Below are 22276 nucleotides of genomic sequence, written 5' to 3'. Positions count from 1 at the left end.
TTCGTTCAAGGACCATATGCTGAAGGCTCACTGTGTACCAGTCTGTCCTCTGCTAGCTCACAGCCTAGCTGGTCAGCTAGACACATATATGTGTCTACTAAGTAGCAACGCTGCTGGCATAGAGGTCTGAACACAGACCAATGGCGGCACAAAGACAGGAATAGTCCGCTCTGCCAGAGGATCCAGCAGGCCTCCCACAGCAGGTGACACTTGAGCTGTCCTCAGAGACTAGTTGGTATTCACCAAATTGTTAAAGGCAAAAAGACAGGCAGTGCAGCTGGGAGACAGGAGGTAGCCTACATTGTCCTAAGAATTGCAAATAGTTTGGGTATGACTAGAGTCCGTGGTATAAAAAAGGGTTTGATAAGACTGGGGAGGCCGTGAAAGGTGGCAAGCACCAAAGGAGTGTTGATTTCATGCTGCCATCAGCAAATTCCAAGTTTCGAGAGTTCACACAAAGGGGTGATTCCACTTGGCAGGGGCCAAGAGAGAAACCTTTAAGGAGGAAGACCTAGAAAGCTGGCTCGATAATTATAGGTAAAGGTGGGGAAAATCCTCTCCCTCGTACCCATATGTGGGCAGTCAATAAGACCTACGATCCTGTCTCCTTAATATCTCTCATACTGCTCCCTTCAACTCATGCTTCAAGCAGCAGCTATACCTATCATCCACTGGATACTTCAAACTCCTTAGTGAGGCTTCCAAGGCTTCCCACAGTCTCTCTTCTCCTACCTCTCGAGGCTCCTCTATCACCACTCTAGTGTGTTTCGCTTTCCATTCCAACCACACTGCGCTGTTTCATCAGTGTGCTAGCTCGGGAGTTGGTAAACTAACACCTCTCCTCCATTTCCATCCTGCTGCCTGTTTTGTGTGGCCTGTGGGCTAAGAATAATGTTTACACTTTTAAATGGTTGAAAAAAGATCAAGTGAAGATTACTATGTGAAAATTATGTGAAATTCTAATTTCGGCATCATCGAGTTTTATTGGAACACAGCCATGCTTGTTTGTTTACATAGTATCTGTGGTTGTTTTCCTTCAGTAACAGCAGAGTTGACTAGTTATGACAGTTGTGACTGGTTATGACCATACAGACCACTAAGCTTCAAACATTCACTTTACGGAAGAAGTTTGCTGACCCTTGTCCTAGCTGGTTTGGCTACTTAATGTTGGGGCCAAATTTGCTCTCCACAGAATTAAGGGCAGCTTAAAGAAATGAATAGTCTTAGAATCGCAGGTCACAGAACTTCACAGCTGACGGAGAATTTGCAGAGGGGGATGCTTAAGTCCTAGAGAAAGGAAGTGATGTGGCCAAGGAGCAATGTCAAAATAGTGGCAGCACCAAGACAAGAAACAAGGTCTCCTGACTCTCAGGGCAGGGTTCCAGCTGAGCCTTTTCCAGACCGGTATACAGAAAATCAAATCATGGCAAAGTTAAGTTTTTCTAAATTGACTGATGAAGAATTCTACTGCTCGGATGGCAGCCTTTCTGGCAAACAAGAACAAAAGATTCCTAACCTGCATCTGCTGAGTCATATCAAGTTTTATTACACATCGAAGTATTCATTACTGTGAACTGCAAATTCAGGACTTTTGACAGTTTTATGCTTTTTCTTAGAGAGACCTTGTAAATCACAGAGATAGGAACAAATGATTAGCCAGGAGATTTCCTCTTCTCATTTATATTCGACATCGTGACTTTGGTCTGCTCTCTTATGTAAATAAATTCCTTTGGGTAAGGCTGGGTCTGCTGGATAAATAATCTTTATCAGAAGCTATCAAACTAAGACGTAGGGCATCTAGGGGCGCCTGGGTGGCTCAGTCGTTAAGCGTCTGCCTTCGGCTCAGGGTGTGATCCCAGCGTTCTGGGATCGAGCCCCACATCAGGCTCCTCTGCTGGAAGCCTGCTTCTTCCTCTCCCACTCCCCCTGCTTGTGTTCCCTCTCTCGCTGGCTGTCTCTATCTCTGTCGAATAAATAAATAAAATCTTAAAAAAAAAAGAAAAGACGTAGGGCATCTAAGTCAATCATGATCCATCAGTAGATCCAAGCTAGTCAGCTGTGGGGTCAGAGCCTATAGTCGTGTCCCCTCCCCAGGGCCCATGCACTTGAAATAGGGATTTGAAATAGTAGGGGTGAGGAAGACAAGACGCCTGGCACGACACATGACAATGCATGACACACACAAATAACTACTTTTTCAAAAAAGTAAAATAACAAAAAGAACGGAAGTTCATAAGAAGCTCCCAGGCCTGTAGGTAAAGGAAATGGCTACCCGTATCTCTAGCATCTGGAATCTGTTTCCCACTGTTTACACTAAAATCTAGCACACAATGTTTTTTTTAACATAGCAAAAAATTATACCAGTTGTTGTCAATTTACACTTTCTCTGTTTCATTGGACTTTCAAGAGCTCTGCTTCCCTGACAAATCTGAGGATACCTCCTGTTCCAAATCATAGTAAATCACCCCATCCTCAATCTGAACTCGAAGCCGCGGAGAGAAGTTACCATTACATACAGTAAGGCATGTTTCAAGAACAAAAGGACATATCATCGATTTTAGAACATTGCCATCCCAAGCAGTTAAAGCTTTTTAAAATTTTGGCATACAAAGGCCATCAAGTCTGAAATATTCACTCTTGTGGAAGAACTCCCTCTCTCTCTCTCTCTGGCAAGACTAAGTTAAGTGAGGCTTTTGTGAAGAGTGGCTGACCCTTGATGTTGGTAGGTTAAATAATTTAAGTTATCAACTCTTTGGGGTCAACCCCAAGGCTTATGACGCACAGACATTCTGCTGAGATCTGAATCTAAAACACTTGTACTCTAAGGCCAACATGTGGGGAAGAGCCCCTTATTCAGTCAATGAGCCTGGCCAGATGCCCAGCCCCACACCTTGCTCCAACTCTAATCTCCATGCACGCAGTGACGTTCAGAGGATCACAAAAGCTTTGTTGCTTTGTGAAAAATGGCCCTAAAATTTTCGTGGAAGTTGAAGAGGTGATTAACTTGAAGTGTGAGAAGATGCATAGAAAATGCATCACCAGAGGAAATTTAATTTAGGAGAAAGCTAAAAATGCAAATGAATCTTTCTGTATTTTTGAATCTGGGGTTTGGAGAACAGCTGTGGATGTACAAATGTCAAGAGGGTGCTATAGAACTCATAGGATTCCTGTTTTATCTCACAGTCACCTCTGGGCCTAGAGACTAGGCCTTTAGCCTCCCTTACCTGAGCCCACTGGAGCCAATCTGGCTCATTTGGACCAGGATGGGTCTCCGGCATCAGTCCATAATGCCTCTGGTTCAGCTGGTCCAATCGGCTGTGCCTAGCACTTAACCTCCAAGGCTCCTCAACCCCCAATGGATCCAGATTTCCCCTCAAATTCTGCTTCCTATAGTACTTTGTTTCAACTCAATTTTCTGCACCGACTCCTTTGGCGTGATGTTTGGCATTTATTTTCTAGAACCATGCACAATGGCCATAGGTATGATATAGTCTCACCTATTTGCCACTGCTGCCACTACCACTACCCTCATCATCACCACCAACCCCACCACCCTCTGCAGAGGACTGCTGCGAAGCAAGAGTCTGGCTGAAAAGGCCCAGAGAACTCCTTCCCAACAGTTATAACCAGTAGAGACCTATATACCCATTCTTTGTAGGGAAACAGGTGGGCACCAAAAACTCCCTACCTCCAACTTACTTCCAAGAACTTAAAGTCTCCATATTTCACATAGACTGTTTTGATTCCATTAAATGCGAGCTCCAGTTCCTTTAAGGTTGGAAATGTATGAAATACCTCTACAGGGAGCGGAGAAAGAGAGAATCAGCTACTAGTGAAGGACGTAAGAGAAAGATGTTAACAATGGTCATTTACTGGGTTCCCACTGGGTTAGGCCAAGCTTATGGTCAGGTGCTTTGTACATATGGCCGCTAAATCTCTAACAACCCTGAACAATAAGGATTACTACTCTCATTCTACTGCTGAGGAAATTGAAGTTCGGCTAGGCTAAATGATTTGCTAGAAATGGAATTGCTGGGAAGTGAAAGGGCCAAGAATTGAATCTATGTCTAACTCCAAAGCCCACTTAAAAATTAGCTTTGTTATTTCTTATTATAAAGGTAAAACATGTCTACCAAAAAAAGTTAAAAAATATAGAAAAACAAAAGTGCCCTTTAATCTCAACATCCAGAGATAACCATGTATAATAAATACCCCAGAATTTTTCTCATGTGTACAGTGAAACACACACACACATCTTTTTACACAAATGGAATCATACCATACACATCGTACTGTGATTTGCCTTTTTCCCTTAACAATATGACTTAATGACTGTTCCATGTCGGGGTCCCTGGGTGGCGCAGCTGGTTAAGTGTCCAACTCTTCGTTTTGGCTCAGGTTGTGATCTTAGGGCTGTGAGACTAAGCCCTGCTTTCAGCCCTGTGTCAAGCCCTGCATCGGACTGCACACTTGTGTAGAATCTGTTTTAGTTTCTCTCTCGCTCTCCCTCTGTCCCTCCCCTCCACCCCTCTCTCTCTCTCAAATAAATAAATCTTAAAAAAAAGCTTGTTCTGGGGCGCCTGGGTGGCTCAGTCATTAAACCTCTGCCTTCAGCTCAGGGCGTGATCCCAGGGTCCTGGGATCAAGCCCCACAACAGGCTCCTCCGCTGGGAGCCTGCTTCTTCCTCTCCCACTCCCCCTGCTTGTGTTCCCTCTCTCGCTGGCTGTCTCTCTCTCTCTCTCTGTCAAATAAATAAATAAATAAAATCTTAAAAAAAAAAAAAGCTTGTTCCATGTCAAAGCATACAGATCTGCATGATGTCTGAGTTATGCTCTATATTACAGACATACCCTAATTTATTTAACCATTCCCCTATTGATAGCCTTTGGGCTAGCTGGATAAAAAGAAAGAACATTTTTCTCCTTCTGTATGAGAACTGGGCTTGGGGTTAACTTTCTAGCCCTTTTCCCTGGTAATCTGAAACAGAAATATTATTATGGTACAAATGAGCCAGACTGGTAAGTCACATCTGGACTAGGAGAACTGTAAATGAACTGAAGGGTACCATAACTTTGGGCTTCCCTGTGTGGTGACTCCCAAAAATAGATGTCCTTTGCTGGGACTCTAGGAGCTATGTCTATGGAGTGTTACAATAGCTATTTGCTCCTGTGGGGAAGGAGGCTTCTAAGCCTGAGTGGCTCCTGCATCTACCGAACGAGAGTCTCACTGTCTTGGCTCTGAGCAGGGGGCTGCAGAGTGGCCCACTGATGGCTGCATGGACTGCAACAGGCACTGCTGCGAGGACGCCCCTGAAGGGGAGTTGCCGATGCTGTGCTGCAGGCATACTGTGTGGAATGACCTAGAGCCTTCTGGTGTCAAGTGGGGCCTCTGGTGGTCTTGGGAATCAGAATGGTCAGTAGAGCCCAAGAAAAAGACTGCTTGGTAGGTATTTCAGGATATTTCCAATGAACGTCCTGGTACAAGTATGTTTCTGTAGAATAAATTCCCAAAAGGGAAACTACTAGATTAAAGGCAATGACTATTTTAAGAGACATTGCCAAACCGTCTTCCAAAGGTGCTGCACCAATTTATGACTATTCTGCCAGTTGAATGTGAGAGTATCTATTTCCTATCAATGCTGGCTGTCATCAATCAGTCCTTCTCACGTTTGCCAATATTTCATAGGCAAAAAATAGGATTTTGATGCTGTTTTCATTATTAGTGAGGTTGAGCATCTTCATGTGCCTATTGGCCTTCGTATTTCAAGCCCAACTTCCTGACAGACTGCACTGTTTCCGCAAGGGCAGGGACTGGGTCACAAGCTTCTTTAAAAACACCCAACCTCAAGCATTAGAAACTGAATTCACCCTATTTCTCCCCAGACTTGCCTCTCCTCTAGTGCTCTCTGTTCTCAGTAAACCCCCTTGGCTCCTTCTTTCCATGGGCCCATGAGCCACCACGTCGTGTTATGTCTACCTCCTCCTGAATCTCTCTTGCCATTGCCCTCACCCCTACTGCTTGGCTCAGGCTTCCCCCCCGGGCCCCTGGGAAAAACGAAATCATCTCCCAGGTTTCCTGGTCCCCATCTTCTTCTCTTATCACTCACACTTCTCATGGCCCCCATTTCTCTATTTAAAAGCCTTCCAAGGCTCTTGCCTGCAGGATTAGGGACAACTCAGGGCCCTTGAGACTCTAGTCCCTGCCAGCCTTTCTGGTCTCCATTTCCCCTACTCGCAGCCCTTGCGAACATACGAAGCCTCTGTAGCTTTCTGATCAGGCACTGCTGTCCTGCATCTGCTCTGCGGGACTGAAATACCTTCTTATTCCTGTTCAATTTTTAGGTCTCAGCTAGGTGCCCCTCTCCTCAGAAGTTTCTCCTGACACTGGTCTGGGTTGGTGTCCCACTTATATGCTTGCAGTCTTTTCTGATTTCCTCTCTCACTGCACTTACCATGTCCTGCTATAATTGTCTGTGTATGAGCCCATCTTTCCCACCCAACTATGAGCTCACCAGAACAGGAACTGGACGCATTCATTTCTAAACGCCAAGTGCTCACGTAGTCCTGACAGCCAGCAGGGGTCGCTGTGGACTTGCTGAATGCACGAGAAGCCCTTATACTCCTGTAGGAGCTCTTACAGGCTTAAAAACAATTTCATGGATCTATCTCATCTCAGCCTACAAGGCATCCTGCCTTGGGGAGGAAGAAAGGAAGGGAACTGTCTCCCTTTACAGATAGAGAAGCGGCAGCTCAGAGAGCAACACTCGAAGTACGCAGTGCCAGCTCTGGGCTGAAATCCTGGTCTGGGTGTTCCCCAGCACGCTGCGTATGGCACTCCAAAAAAGAAGTGCGCAGCCAGTCATGAGTGGGCTGACAGGCAAGTTCTAACAGGAGTGACCGGCTGTGCGGCCCAAGATGCGGAAGGGAGTTTTCAGGAAGAAAAGCTTACCTAGAGGAAGCAGGTTTTCTGAGGCGTTGATGTAAATCACCGAATGAAAATGCTTGAAGTCCTTTTCCTTAGCCTGCGGGAAAGCATTTCAAAAGAACACAAGATTAGTCCCCTGCCCGGAGGCCTTGCCGAAGCTGCAGAGCTGCCGTCAGGAGGCACAAAGATCTAAAGGGATACGCTACATTCTTAGCAAAGAACACCCACTTGCTGAGGGCCAGGATGGCTTTTCCGCTTCTTTTTTTTCTATTATGAAATAGTTCAAATGTACAGAGAAGGTTAGTGAATGATACTCTGAACACCCATGTAAGCACTATCCACCTTTAATAAATATGAAGATTTTGCTTTGTGCTTCAAATTTCCTTAAAGAAATAAAATATGAAAGAGTTGACCACACCCCCACAATCTTCCCCAATTGTATTCTTTTCTCTCTCTCACAGATAACAGCTATCCTGAGCTGGTGATTATCATTCTCATACTTGTTCCGTACTTGTATTCTATATATGTGTATCTATAAACTATATATTATATTATTTGTGAGTTTTAAAACTCTATATTAGATGCAATCATCTGCAATCTGCCTTTTTCACTCAACACTATGTTTTTGAGATTTACTTGTGTTGGTACACCTAGCTCTTTTGAGATTTACTTATGCTACTTATGGTACTGATTTATTTATTTATCTAAATTGCTGTATAGTAATATACACCAATCTCTCCTCATATGCCATGGAGGCCTGCAAACCAAAAACATACGCCATAATACCCTGCATATACATTGGCTAATGGGGGGGGGCACAAATGTGGCTCAAGCTACCTATTAGCCAATATAAGAAAGAAACATGACTTATTCCATGAGTCACAGTGTGTATAAGAACAAACCAGCATCTTGGGAGAACCATTACCACTCCTGGCCCTGAAACTTGAGAGAAATTTCTCCTATAGGCACTTTTGATGGGAACTCAGTGTCACCCCAGCAGAATTCTATGACAAATTCAAACCAACTCCCATAATGCTACCTCCTTTAATTCACCTCACATGAGCCAATGGCAATAGCAAATTTACAGCAAAAGATTGTGTCTGAATGTGATTTCTACCCATTGAGGCTTTGACACACCCTACCCCAACTCCCCCCCCCACCCCCCCCAGTCCCCAGGGACTCTGGAGGTACAATGCACAGACAACCAGGAGCCACCTCGGGGTCTGGTCCAGTCACATCTCTGCTGGCTGGCCCTACCTTGGAGAACTTCAGGCCGCTCACGTTAATGGTGCACAGGTCTGACGGCTTCCTCACACGATGGTGCTTCAGCTGGAACACAGTGCAGAGAGTCAGCTCTCAAGGCCCCAATAAGTTTATGTAATTGGCCAAGACAACCAATGACTCCCTGCTGACAAAGGGGGCCTACTACAGCACAAAGAGCATGGGCTTTGGAGTTGCTCAGAACAGAGCCGCCGCCTCAGCTCCTCCACCTTCCCGTCTGCAAGATGGGGATAGTAACACTGGCTTGACAGGGTTCTTAGGAGGATTCCTTCCTCTCTGTTCCTTCTCAGTCTTTTCTGAGCCCTGCTTCTTCTGCCTGGTTCTTTAAAAAATCTGTATATGGGGGGGCCTTACCAATCTTTTCACATTTATAATAATTTGCTTGTTCATTTGTTCGTTCTTTCATTCACTAAATACTTACTAAGTAATGCTTTGGGCCATGTATTGGGCTAAATACCTCAATACATTTTCTTCTAATCCTAACTAAACCCTTTAATATAAGTATGATCATTTTCCTTTCTAAATGAGAAAAATAAGGTTAAGAGAGATAAAGTGGCTTGCCAACGGTCCCACAGCTAGTAAGTGATAGATTTGAATCCAAATGTGTAATCACTAAATTCCATGCTCTTTTGACTACCATATGTTGCCCCTCGTGAGGAAAAAGTTAGAGGAAAATCTCAGTGTTGGAGCTTCTATTTCTGTTTAACCAAACCTCATTCTTTTTTTCTCTTAATCATTTATTTATGGTATCATGTTTAGGCAAGGAATTAGGCGTTTGTAATATTCTATTCACAGAACTTATAACAACATGGAAGCCAAGTAGCAAACAAGTATTTATAAATGTGGTAAGTGTTGTTTACAGATTTATTTTTTATTTATTTTTAAGTAATCTCTACACCCAATGTGGGGCTTGAACTCATGACCCCGAGATCAAGAGTCGGATGCTCTATCAACTGAGCCAGCCAGGCACCCTTAAATGTGATAAATATTTTAAAGGAGAAATTCAAGAAGCTATGGGAGACAATAACAGGAGGTCCTGACCTCAGTCTGTAGGAGAGGGAATATTTCGTTGAGGAAGTAATATTTCAGGTGAGACCCAAAAGCTAAGGAGGAGTTGGTCCCATGAAAGTGGGTGGCAGGCAGTGAAAGCTATCAAGACAGGAAAAAGCCAGGTGCTTTGGAGAGGATGAAAAATGACAAGGCCAGGGAGGCAGCCACTAAATCACCTGTGTCCCTACTGGCTATGTAAAGGAGTGTGAATTCTGTTCTACAGTCAGTAGAAAGCTAACAGACTTTTTTTTTTTTTTTGGCAAGAGCTGATAGCAATTTTATAAAAATTGCTTTGTCTGATACACATAGAAAGGATGAGACCAATACACCAGAGATTGTTAATTACCTTCCCTAGAGCAACTTCTCTACTACTTCCTTATTAAAGAACCCCAACATTATTCCATTTTTCTGAAATGTCCTTAGGGCCCAGCTCCAAGGGATAAGTCCTGACTGTTCAATCCAATCCTGGAAGTCATGTTCCCCTAACTAATGACTTTTGGGACATATGATATAGGTCTGGCCAATCAGACAGACACTGACTGCTAGGAGTAGGAGGTCTGTTCTGGGGAGCTCTTTCTTACTTTTAAAAATAGACATAAGACAGTGACAATCCCTTTTGTACCTCTGGACGTTATCCTTTATATGTGATGACTGGAGTTGCGGCAGCCATCTTGGGATCATGAAGGCAATGAGCCCAAGAGGAAGTTAACACGCTAAGCGCATAAGAGCAGAAAGATGAAGGAACCTGGGCCTTTAATAGTAAATTAACCTACCCTGGAAAAACAATGCCTCTGGCTTCTTTTTATATGAAATAAAAGCATCCTAGTTGGTTCAGACTAGTTAGGAAGTTACTGAATTACTCTAATAAAAGATGATGGTGGCCCAGATTAGGGTAGAGGCAGTGGAAATGAGGAGAAGAATACAGATTTGACAACTATCTAATAAAAGCGCCAGGGCTTGGTAATGGCAGTAGTGGGGTGGTGAGGGAGAGGCAAGTGTCAAGGATAACCCCAGATTACTGGCTTGGTGACTGGATACAGCACCATCACTGAGGTAGTATAGTAAACACTAGAGAAGAGATATGTCTTTGGACTTGGAGTAAGGGGACTGGTGCAGTAGTTCAATAGGAGGTGCCAGTGAAACATTCAGGTGGAACTATCCAGCAGGGAAGTGGGCATCCCATTACTGTGAGAAACACCCTTGTTGCTTCTGCTATACAAAGCTACAACATGGGTAAGAAACCATCTCCATTAATGTGGGAATGTATGTGTTGTAGGAAACAAAAGGGAAAAGAAGACTGGTATGGTCAGTGTTTTCTGCTCTTCCTCAATACTGTTGTTTCAGTCCTCTGCACCCCCAGTGAGAAGTGGACACTACAACAAAGGACCCACCATGGGACTCTGCAAAAAGCTTACACTACCCACTTGAAGCTCTCTTTCAACATCTGATCTGTGTAGAAAGCCACCTCTTGAGAACCATAAGCAGAGTCTGGGAACAAAGCAGGATGCCAGAGAGTTCTTTGTAGGGAGCTATGTGAACTGGACTGGACATTAATATTGGTTTACAAAATATGTCTTTCTTTGCCAAGCCACCGAGGCATTGCAAAGAGCAGATGTGAAATTACCTGGCCGCTCTCCAATACAGCCACCCCGGTCTCTTCGTAAAGCCTGCCCCAGACACTGGGTGCTATCTGATCGCCTCCCCCAGACTTCAGCCAGATACTAAAACCAAAGGACAAAGGTGGTGGAGTGTAGAATCCCCCTAGTTCCCCCATTCCTGGAAAAATCTCCGCAGAGGAGAATGGGAGTCTCTCTATCCCGTACCAGGTGCAGGAATGGAATTTTCACTTTACTGTTCTCTGGACCTACTCCTTTGCCTCTCCAACTCAATTAAAATTTTTTACCTGATACACTAAAGGGCACAGGCTTTGGAGTCAGTAGACCAGAGTTCTCATCCTGAGTAGTTCTAATCCTGAACAGACAGAGTTCTAATTATTAGCTGTGGGACCATGGCCAAGGCAAATTACCTCTTTGGGGCCCCAGTTTTCCCATCTTCACAATGGCAACAACATAACAGGGACAATAATACCTATTTCACAAGGTGGACGTAAAGAAAGCTTTACATGTAAAGAACGTAAAGAAAGCTTTGGGTCCCTTCATCGTCCTGACTATACTCAGTTAGCCAAGATCACTCTAATAGTTTGGGGTGGGCTGGGGGAGTCATGGTACCAGAGTGGAACAGGGCAAGTCCTTGTCCCCCCACCAAGACAGTCATCAGCTGATGCTGCCAGCCATTCCAGGATACATTTACTCTCACCAGAAAAGCCCGGTCCAGCACATGGCCAGGAATGTCCTCTTGGTTTTCCTGTTGAAACCCTTTCTTCCCCCTGACCTCAGAGGCCTTCTTCTGGCTTTCCTGACCTGCAGCTGGTGCCTCAAGCACACTCTTGGGCTTCTTCTTGAGGTTACATTTCCGAGCCACTAACCAGTGTCCTTGGCCTGTTGAGAAGATCAGAACAGTGAGGAGGAGCAAACCCCTCTAAAGTTACAACTAGTATGCTTTCAGAATATTCACCTATAATAACAAAGTGAACAATGGCTCATTACCTGATATGCACCAGAACTGTTTTGCTGCTGCTGCTGTTGGTGGGGTGGGGGTGGGGGGGTGTCTGCATAGTTCTCCTTTAATTGGCCCCAAACCTCAGTGAAGGACATGTTACTGTCCCCATTTCACAGATGAAAAGGCTAAGACCCAAAGACGTGGAATGACTTGCCCAATTCTCTCCTCCACACTTTTGTCTCCAAACGTTAATTTTTCCTTCAAGACTCCAGAGCAAGTATTTCCTATTCTGCAAAGCCTTCTCTGACTCTCCTCAGCAGAGCTGATTATTCTTTCCTATGCCGGCTCATTACTCTCCATGCGTCATCTCTTGGGTAAAGCTAAATGAGTGGCATCAACTCAACACGCTCCATCTTGCTAGACCTTACCTGGGATCCCATCACTATAGCATAAAGGTTGTATTAGGAGCTCAATAAGAAAATGATAGGACAGTTGGAACTTTTTAAAAATTCAATACATGTTCACTGTAGAAAGAACTTGAAAATTTATGTAAGCAAAGAAGAATCTGAGGTTTACTTGTAAGCTCACCTAACAAAAATCATGACAACATTCTAGAATCTGTTCACTCCTACATCAGTTTATTTACTCCAAGGCATTCATTGCAATCTGTAATTATTTTGTTTGCTCACTTGGTTATTGTCTGTCTTGCCCCCCAGAGCAGATTCTGTCTGACTGATCCATCTCAGTATTCCCAACGCCTACACAGAACTTACCATACTATGAGCATGACTAAATGAACAGCTGAATGAATGCTGAGCCACAGCCCCTACCCACAATTGCCCATCCAGACCTTTTCTGAGCATCTACATTGTGCTAGGAACTAGGGCTCTAGAGATGAATTAATATGGAAGGAGCCGAATAATAGAAGAGGTGTTGTGAAAGCACAGAAAGGGGAGCTACCAGCCTAGGGCATGAGCTAGATCCAGTAAGTTCAAGGTTGACTAGATGCAGATGGAAAAAACAGGCAGCCTGGGCAGAGGGAAGGGCATAAGAAGTATCCACAAGCATAAAAGATCAGAAAGATACAGAACAGCACAGAGTTGTGGGAACCAGCTCAGTACCTCTGACCATTGGCTCCTTGCCCTCACAGCCCACTAGCTCCGCCTCGGGGGCTTGCCCTGGCTCACCTGACCGCAGCTGCCAATCCTGACTCCTGGATGCAGCTCTGGCCCTGTGGCTGCCGTGAGCCACTTCCCATTGCCACTCTGGGCCTGAGATTCCAGACACTCCATTTTCCAGGGCTGCCCCCATCTGGGTCATGGACCTTTGTTCTATTCTAATAGCCCTGACTCCTGGAGACTCCAGTGTGGGTTAGTGCCCAAACTCCCAACAAGGTGAGAAAGTAAGGCCCAGACTGTGTCCGGAGATGAACATGAGGGAAAAGAGATGAGCCTGGGGAGGTCAGCAGAGTCAGGTCAGAAAAAGTCTAGAGGACCAGAACAAGGACCCTGGGTTTACTGGGGGACGCTTTTAGCACAAAGAGTATCCGTGGGAACGGTGTTCCCCCCATAATTTTTCATTTTGAGGTAAAGTTAACACTTCCAGAAAAGTGAAAATAATACTGAGTTCCTGTACAGCTTTCACCCAGTTCCCTAATGCTAACATTTATTATAATTTTTTTAATTTAAACTCAATTAACATACAGTGTATCACCCAGTTACCCCAACCCCCCACCTCCCACCCCTCCTAATATTAATATCTTATATAATCATAATATAATGATCGAAGGCAATAAGTTAACACTGGTAAAATATTAGTAACTAATCCATAGCCCTTCTTTGAATTTTGCTAGTTTTCTCACTTATAGTCCTTTTCTGTTCCAGGGGGATCTCACATTTTATTTACTTGTCATGTCTTCTTAGAATCCCCCAATCTGTTGTGACAATTCTTCAGTCTTTCTTTTTTCTTGTGTGATCTTGACACTTTTGAAGAGTACTGGTCAATTATTTTATAGAAAGTTCCTCAATTTGAATTTATTTGATGCTTTCCCATAATTAGACTAAGGCTCTGTGCTTTGGCAAAACTACCACAGAAGTGAGGCGGTGCCCTTCTCAGCACATCCTATCAGACAGCCTGTGATGTCAATATGTCTGATGACTGGTGACGTTAATTTTGATCATTTGGTTAAGGTGGTGTCAGCCTACTTTCCCTACTGAGAAGTCACAATTTTTCCCTTTGTAATTAGTAAAGATACCTTGAGACTATGCAAATATCCTGTTTCTTATCATACTTTGACCCACTAATTCTAGCATCTGTGATGGCTAATTTTATGTGTCAACTTGCCTAGGCTGTGGTAAGCAGTTATTCAATCAAATACTAATCTAGGTGTAGCTGTGGAGATATTTTATAGATGTGGTTAACATCTACAATTAGTTGATTTTAGGTAAAGGAGACTATCCTCAATAATGTGTACGGGCCTCACCCAATCAGTTGAAAAAACTTAAAAACAAAAACTGAGGTTTCTCAAGGGAGGAAAAAATGTTGCCTTAAGACTACACATCAACACTTCTCTGAGTTTTCAGCCTGCCTGCCCTACAGATTTCAGTCTTGCCAGCCCCCATCACTTCCTAAGCCAATTCCTTAAAACAGATAATGTGTGTGTGTGTGTACACATATGAATATGAAAACAGAATGAGTAGGATATAAATAATTTGCTATTGGTTCTATTTTGCTGGAGAACCCTGATACAACATCCTTAAACGCTTCTTACCTGTAAAAATTATTATCGTGATGCTTTAACAGTGATTTTCTATTTCCTTCATTCCTTCTACATTTATTTTTTTTTCCTTCTCCATTTATTAACTGAAATTCTACTGTAGGAAGAATTGTTCCTTTTCCTACACTTATTTACATATTCAAATATTTATCTGTATCAGTATGGGCTCACTCATGGATATTTATTTATTGTATAGTTTACAACCCAGTTCTACCTTTATTTATTTTGTTGTTTAGGTTGTCCCAGCTTTGGCCATTGGAAGCTCCTTCAGGTTAGCACCTGCGTCCCTCTGATACGCACTCATCATTTTTCTGAGCACTTCTGTACTTCCTGTCACTATATGATGTTTTAAGTGCAAGTTGTGTTTTTTCTGGCCTCAGCCCTGGAAACAATTTTTTCTCTGAGGAGCCCTGGCTCTTTTTATTGGAGAACCATATCCAGAAACGAAGATCTACAGACCAGGTATGCTCTTTGTGAATGAGGGGTCATTGCTCTCTGTGGACTAGAAAATATATATACTAACACATGCAGATGCACGTGGCTGTATTTATTTCTCTATTGTCCATCTGTGTGTAAGAGGGTGTGGGGATGAAATCATGAGATCATACTGAAAGCTCCACGGGAGGGTTTTAAACAGGTAGGTGGCCAGAGGTCTCTGTGTGAAAAAAGAAATCACTCTAGAGAAGTGGGGAGGACAGGCTGGAGGAGAAAGTTCTTCCAATATTCCATGTACAGAGTAACCAGCAAGTCATTTCATCTAGAGTAAACAAGGGGTACTTCCCCCTTGCTCTATCTTTTCAAATCAACAAATCCAATCCGGTGAACTCATACTTCTCAGCAGTGTTCCATCTGTAGGATTCTGCTCAGTGTTATGAGGAGTCCCTGCCCCACAGGTTTTTAACTAGATGAATGTTTGAAAAACTACTTAGCAGAGTCATTTTATTTAGCCATTTTATTTAGGAGCTTGGCAGAATATGATTATTCAACAAATAATAAACACAGAGAGGAAGACAGCTCACAAGATAGCATGGTCACTGAGGGCTGGAGTAGCTAGACAGGGCTTATTGGAAAAAGAGCTGGGCTTTGCGGGATGGAAAGAGTCTGGATAACTGGAATGATAGCTGGAATATTCTGGGCAAATAAAATAAGCTATGTGAAAAGAAAGTACTATGGAATAGGGTATATGTAAAGGAATGGGGTTGTAGCAAAGGATAACGGGAGGTTAGACTGTGAACACAGAATATCAGGTAAAGGAGACAGCAATGAGAAGTCACTGAACACAGTGGGACACTGTGGTTCAATGTGCACTTCAGAAAACTCCCTGAGGCTGCTGAGGGAAGATAGGTGGGAAGGGATGAGATTGGGTAGTGTAGGGAACAGTTATAAATGGGTTGGAGAGGAACGAATGGATGTAGGACCTGAGTGTGAAGCAAAGGTATCAATTCGAGAAGTCACCTGACCTTCGTCTGGCATCCGAAGGAGATTTTTGGCTGGAAAGCAGTTGTTCAGGTAAGGCTTCCCATTATCCAGCTTGTATAGTCCTGAGGAGGCCATCTCCCTGAGAGTCAAGCAAGGAAAGTGAGGGCGTAGAAGCACGGAGAAGGGGCCTGATGTGGCTTGTGAGCCCACCAGGACCACCATACCCTGCATCCACCCTATCTCTGAGTCCCCTCCCCTGTTTCAGAAATGGGCTGGCCCTTTGAATGAAGAGGGAGACCAAGGCCCTGGGTTTTTTGGTTCAAATCAGTCCTAACTTAGCAGACCACTATACAGAACACCTTTGGATCCAGACAGACCTGGTTTGAATCCATACTGTCTTTCCTGACTCTATGATTGGGAATGTTCCTCTCCCCCTCTGAGCCTCAGTTTCCTCACCTGTAATTTGGGAGTAAGAACACCTACCTTAATAGATAGATGAGAGGATCAAGTTAGAAAGGTAGTGCCTAGTATATATTAAGTGCTCATTAGAAATGTTCTTTGTTTTAACAGATTGCAGGGGAGAGGGCGCTCACATTTTTAGGCAAGATGTTGTAAAAATAATATTTGAACTGCACACATAGGATTTGAGAGATGAACTGACTTTACTAATAGAGAAAAGGACAAGCATTGCAAACAAAAAGGGCCACAGGACTAAGGGCATAGTAGTGGTTATATGTGGCACAGTAAAGAAACAACCTGATCCAGGAAGAAGGATGTGTGTTTGGGAGTTTGCGACAATAAGGCTGGACAGAAAGGATGGTGCCTGCTCTTGAAGGCTTTCAGTGCCAGGCCAGGCTAGGAACTCAGGCTTTCTCTTGTAGGTAACGAGAGCCATGGACGGTATCTGAGCTGGGAAAGCCATGACCCAAGCTGTGCTTTAGAAAGAGAGGTCTGACAAAAATAATGCTAGGTGAAATGGGATTGCATCAACTGGTCACTGAGTCAAGACAATTCCAGCTCAGAAAACTGTTCGATGCAATTTTCTCTGTCTCTCCCTGTTTTCATTAAATCTTTTACCATCTCCCACCCAGGATACTGCAAGTCTTCTGATTAGATTCCCACTGAGCAAACCTCAGCCTGCTCTTGAAGGCCCCTGGAGTCCCATGTCCTAACCTTTCTAGCTCCAGTCAACCTGCCCATCAGGCTTACAGAATCATTTTCTATTCTCCAAACACATTCAGTCTTCCCTGCCTTTGTTCCTTTGGCCTAAAATAGCCTTCTCCATCATCGCCTGGTCAATCTCATGCTTTAAGATTCAGATGCCTGGGTTACTTATTTGGTTAAGCAACCAACTCTTGATTTTGGCTCAGATCATGATCTCAGAGGGGCGCCTGGGTGGCACAGTGGTTGAGCTTCTGCCTTCGGCTCAGGGCGTGATCCCGGCGTTATGGGATCGAGCCCCACATCAGGCTCCTCTGCTATGAGCCTGCTTCTTCCTCTCCCACTCCCCCTGCTTGTGTTCCCTCTCTCGCTGGCTGTCTCTATCTCTGTCGAATAAATAAATAAAATCTTTAAAAAAAAAAAAAGATCATGATCTCAGGGTTATGAGATAGAGCTCCACACTGGGCTCCATGCTGGGCATGGAGCCTGTTTAAGATTCTCTCTCTCTCTCTCTCCCCTGACCCTCTCCCTCCCTAAAAAAAAGGAAAAAAAAAAGATTCAGTTCAAATGCTAGTTCTGTTAGAAATAAATCTCTAATCAAAGATCTAAATTTCTTAAACCTTGAACTCTTAGAAATTTGAGATTTTTCTTTAAAGAGATCCAGCCAGGGAGTCCCTGGGTGGCTCAGTCAGTTAAGTGTCTGCCTTCAGCTTAGGTCATGATCCCCGGGTCCTAGGATCAAGAGTCTGCTTCTCCTTCTCTCTCTGCCCACCCCACCCCCATTGTGTTTTCTCTCTCTCTCTGCTTTCTCCCAAATAAATAAATAAATTCTTAAAAAAAAAAAAAAGAGAGAGAGAGAGAGAGATCGCTAGCTAGAGGCACCTGGCTGGCTCAGCTGGGGAGCGTGTGACTCTAGATTTCAGGGTTGTAGGTTTGAGCCCCACATTGGGTATAGAGATTATTTAAAAATAAAATCTTAAAAAAAACAATAAAGACATCCAGCCATTCCCAGATCTGCTCTGGAACAGCTGCAGACAACTTGGGGTAGCAGAGGTTTGGGAACCTGTAAGTCCCTGGCTAGGGCAAGGATGTGGTCTCTGAAATGGAGGGTCTGGAATGAGATTCTGTGAAAGGAAGGAGCAGAGTAGAGAGATAGGATGACGTGTCCTGAGAAAATGTTTTCTGGAAGTGACAAATATGCAAAGTAGAGTGGTGCAGTAGGAAGGGCAACGATTTTGGAGTCAGGAGGCTTAAATTTGAGTCTAGTTTCTGCCACTAAGCTGAGTGACCTTAGGCAATCCTTTCGCCTCTTCTTGCCTCAAATTTCTCACATGTAAAATGAAGATAAAAACCTGTGCCTTGGAGAATTGTTGTAAGAATTAAATGAGGTAATAAATTTTTTTAATGCTTCTTTCTAGACCCAGTCCAGATGCCACCCTCTTCACAAAGCCTTCATTGAACCTTCCAGAGGGAAGTAACTGCTTCTTTGGCTAAACGCTGGAGTATTTCTTCTCTACCTCTTTCACGGCTGGAGCCCTTTCTACTTCGTAAGATTATTAATAATCATGAAGGGGTTCCTTCAATGGTCTGTGAACCTCCAAATATGGAAACATATCCAATTCATCATCTCTCTTCCACCTCTGGAATGCTCTTAGGAAATAACCCATAAACATGTGTGAGCCAAATGAAGGATATGATGTACTCCCAGGGCCCATGGGTTTTTATACATATTTCTGATCTCCCTAACTAGACTCTAAACTCCTTTAGAGGAAGGAGAGCACCTAAGGTGTTCATTTCTTTACTCCCAGTACCTAACACAGCACCTGGCACATAATAGATTCACAATTATCTGTGGAATAAATGAGTGATGTTGGTATCTCCTTTGGTTCAACACAGGGCACTATTTCCTGAACTGTTACCATCCCCAAAAGGGTTAGATGCCCTTCCTGTGTGTTCCCACAATACCCTATACTTCTAGTATAGTGCTTATCACTTTATTATAATTGTTTGTTCCCCTTAACCAACTTCTCACCTGCCGTGGGTCCTATGATATCTTTTTTTTTTTTTTTAAGATTTTATTTATTTATTCGACAGGGATAGAGGCAGCCGGCAAGAGAGGGAACACAAGCAGGGGGAGTGGGAGAGGAAGAAGCAGGCTCATAGCGGAAGAGCCTGATATGGGGCTCGATCCCAGAATGCCGGGATCACGCCCTGAGCCGAAGGCAGACGCCCAACCACTGTGCCACCCAGGCGCCCCGGGTCCTATGATATCTTTTTCACCTGTGTAATTCCAGAGCCTAGCATGGAACCTAGAATTCACTAAAAATGTGTCAGGAAGATGAATGGATAGAAGAATGGATGAATGGGGAAAGATCGATAGTCACTCAGTCAATCTGTCTTTCAGGAAATCTCTCTTACGACCAACCACACCTATCCGTTACATAGGTGAATGAATGAATGAATGAGTAAGTAGCTGGCTAGGAAATGTTAGAGATGATGACTGTTGGGAGAAGACTCCAGTAACTTACAGAATATGAGGACCTTGCTTCTGATCTGCATGGTACTTACCTGATTTTTGACCTTGGGAAAGACCCCTTGACTTCCTTATTTTTGTGTTTCTTCACCTGTAAAACAGATATTACACTCCTTCTTAGCCTGTTATTCAGAGTTCTTAAACTTTCTCATTAGTTACATCCTATTGTGACCCTTGCCTCCAAAATGTCTCAGCTGGGGCCAAAAAACCCACAAAACTAAAGATCCCATAAATAGATAACTAGAGATATAGAGATAGAGACAGAAACACGGATGGAAAGGTGGAACAAGGGAGTAATTTTGTGATGATAGGGTGGGGCTAGAATGCTTAAAGAAGATGTGCAAATCACAAATCAGGAAGGAAGGATCTTTTATATGATCATTGATACAAAATAAATCTATGTATGATAAAAACAGCAAAGACAGAGTTGAAAGGTAAGACACAATCTGGGAAAAGATACTTACTAAACATATATAAAGGATGAATCAAGACTCAGACCTGGGGAGGGCATACAGACCCAGACACAAACAACCCATTGGGAAATTCCAGTTCCCAATGAAGAATACCAGGTGAGAAGTTGTGGATATATAGTTAATGGGCTAGGAAGGGCACATAATCCTGATGTTACAGAGTCCAGAAAGGAACCCTAAGGAAAGTATGAACTTTATCTGGATGGTGGAAAAAAGAAAGTCCAAGTTCCAGACTTAGAGGCTGCCTGCCTAGTTAACTTCAGCTACGTCAGGTCTCTATCTCAAACTTGAAGCAGCTAATCTCAGTCTAACTGTGATGTCTCCCAGCTTCAACACACAGAGTAATGGTGCTCATTTGCATACACGTGCTGCTCCATTCCTTTGGCCTATGACACTTCTGCCCCTCTTCTTTGCCTGGCTCATACAGACAGCTTTCCTGTATCTCCCCGTCATCAGGTCGACCCTTCTCTGTGCTACCATCTCAGCCCACCTCTTAATGGAAACACTCCACCACGCTGCAGTACAATGGCCTGCTTACCTGTCTGTTCCCCACTCCTCACAGCCCCAATCCCAGGCTGTGAGCCCCTCAAAGGCCAGGCCTAGGTCCTACCTATATCTTTATCCCCAGCACTTCATACAGGGTCTGGCCCATTGAAGAGGTTCAATGAGTGTTTACTGAACTAAACTGAACCATAAACACAATGCCATGGAGTTCTTCATTCTGTCTGCAAAGAAGGAAAAAATAAGGATCAGGAAAGGTTTCACAGAGGAAGTGACATTAGAGATGGATCCTGAAAAAAGAGAAGGATAGTACAGAAGATAAACAGCAAAAACTACAGGAGCATCTGACTAGATTGCTTCATAGAAGCGAATAAATCCCATCTAATAGTAGTGATAATTATCACACGAACGTTAGCTTCACCAAGGCAGGTATTTTGCCTATACTTTGTCTATCATTTAGGAATACATCCCTAGTGACCAGAACAGTGACTGCTACATAGTAAGCACTCAATAAGTATTTGTTCAATATTTTGACACTTAGGAGGGATTCACAGAGATTAAAAAACAACAACAAATGAACAAGTGATGCAATGTAAAAGATCATAGTATAATATAATCTCGTTATGTGCTAACTCTAGGTCACTAGCGTAGATGTTCCAAGAGCGCAGTGAACAGGTCTGTCTTGATCTTCCAGTAACCCTTAGTACACTTCTGAGCAATGTTGGTTGGTGCTCAATAAATATTTGTGGAAAAGGGGAACTTGGGTGGCCCAGTTGGTTGAGCAGCGGATTCTTGATTTTAGCTCAGGTCATGATCTCGGGGTGGTGAGATGAAGCCCCGTGTGAGATTAAGTCGCGTGTGAGATAGAGCCCCCTCTGCTCTGGGCATGGAGCCTGCTTAAGATCTCTCTCCCTTTCCCTCTGCTCTGCCCCCCACCCCGCTCCCCAGTGCACTCTCTCTCTCAAAAAAAGAAAAAAATGCGGAAAAAGATGAATTAATAAAAATCTAGAATACTATTACATCCTAAAACGATTAAAAGCAGAGTGGCAGAGGGAACACACCAGGAGGTTAAAACCCCTTGGCTTCTAAACCAGATTCTGATACATGCTATCCGGCCTTGGGTAAGTTTCTCAGTTTCCTCATCTCACTGGGCTGTCAAGGGACTACATGAGAGGATGAGTATAAACGCACACGGTACACAGCCTTTCAGACGGTAGACACTCAGCAGATGTGAGTTCTCTGTAACACGAAAACATTACTAACACCTTAGTTGACAGTCTCCAGAGAGAATAACCAGTAAGTGCCGTAAAAGGGCTTGGACGGATGAAGAACGAGCTCCTGCCGCCCCTTTGGAAACTCTTTTAGGGCAACGGAGACTCTAATCCCTCACGCAAACTGTGTCCAGCCGCACCTGCCTCCTTCGTCGCTTCCGCCTCCGAGGCGTCCGCAGAGGCTGCGTCCCGGCAACGCGGGATGCGCGCCTGCGAGACTCGCGGGGATCTCGGAGCCGCTCCACGGTGGCGCCTACCACTACCTTCCCCAACCCTTGGTAACCGCGACGCGGCGGCAGGCCGTGTAGGCGGCAACCGGTGGACGCAGCT

The 22276-nt window shown here is 44.1% G+C and overlaps 1 protein-coding gene across 1 annotated transcript in view; it reads right to left on the bottom strand.

The window, feature by feature from the left end:
* The window catches only part of XRRA1 (X-ray radiation resistance associated 1), a 58740-nt gene extending 36478 nt beyond the window's left edge, over nt 1–22262 (bottom strand). The window contains exons 1-7 of the mRNA XM_026518106.4: nt 22087–22262; nt 19740–19795; nt 16052–16149; nt 11573–11754; nt 8183–8254; nt 6950–7022; nt 3700–3797 (exon numbers count right to left, since the gene is read on the bottom strand). Of these exons, the coding sequence (XP_026373891.3) occupies nt 3700–3797; nt 6950–7022; nt 8183–8254; nt 11573–11754; nt 16052–16145 (519 nt within the window). The 5' untranslated portion in view covers nt 16146–16149; nt 19740–19795; nt 22087–22262. The remainder of the gene's footprint in view (nt 1–3699; nt 3798–6949; nt 7023–8182; nt 8255–11572; nt 11755–16051; nt 16150–19739; nt 19796–22086) is intronic.
* Between the last annotated feature and the right edge of the window lie 14 nt (nt 22263–22276).

The sequence above is a fragment of the Ursus arctos genome, unplaced genomic scaffold, assembly GCF_023065955.2.
Source record: "Ursus arctos isolate Adak ecotype North America unplaced genomic scaffold, UrsArc2.0 scaffold_22, whole genome shotgun sequence".
In the NCBI taxonomy this organism is placed as follows: Eukaryota; Metazoa; Chordata; class Mammalia; order Carnivora; family Ursidae; genus Ursus; species Ursus arctos.
Note: the sequence above shows the minus strand (reverse complement) of the source record. Positions and strands in the feature narration are given on the sequence as shown.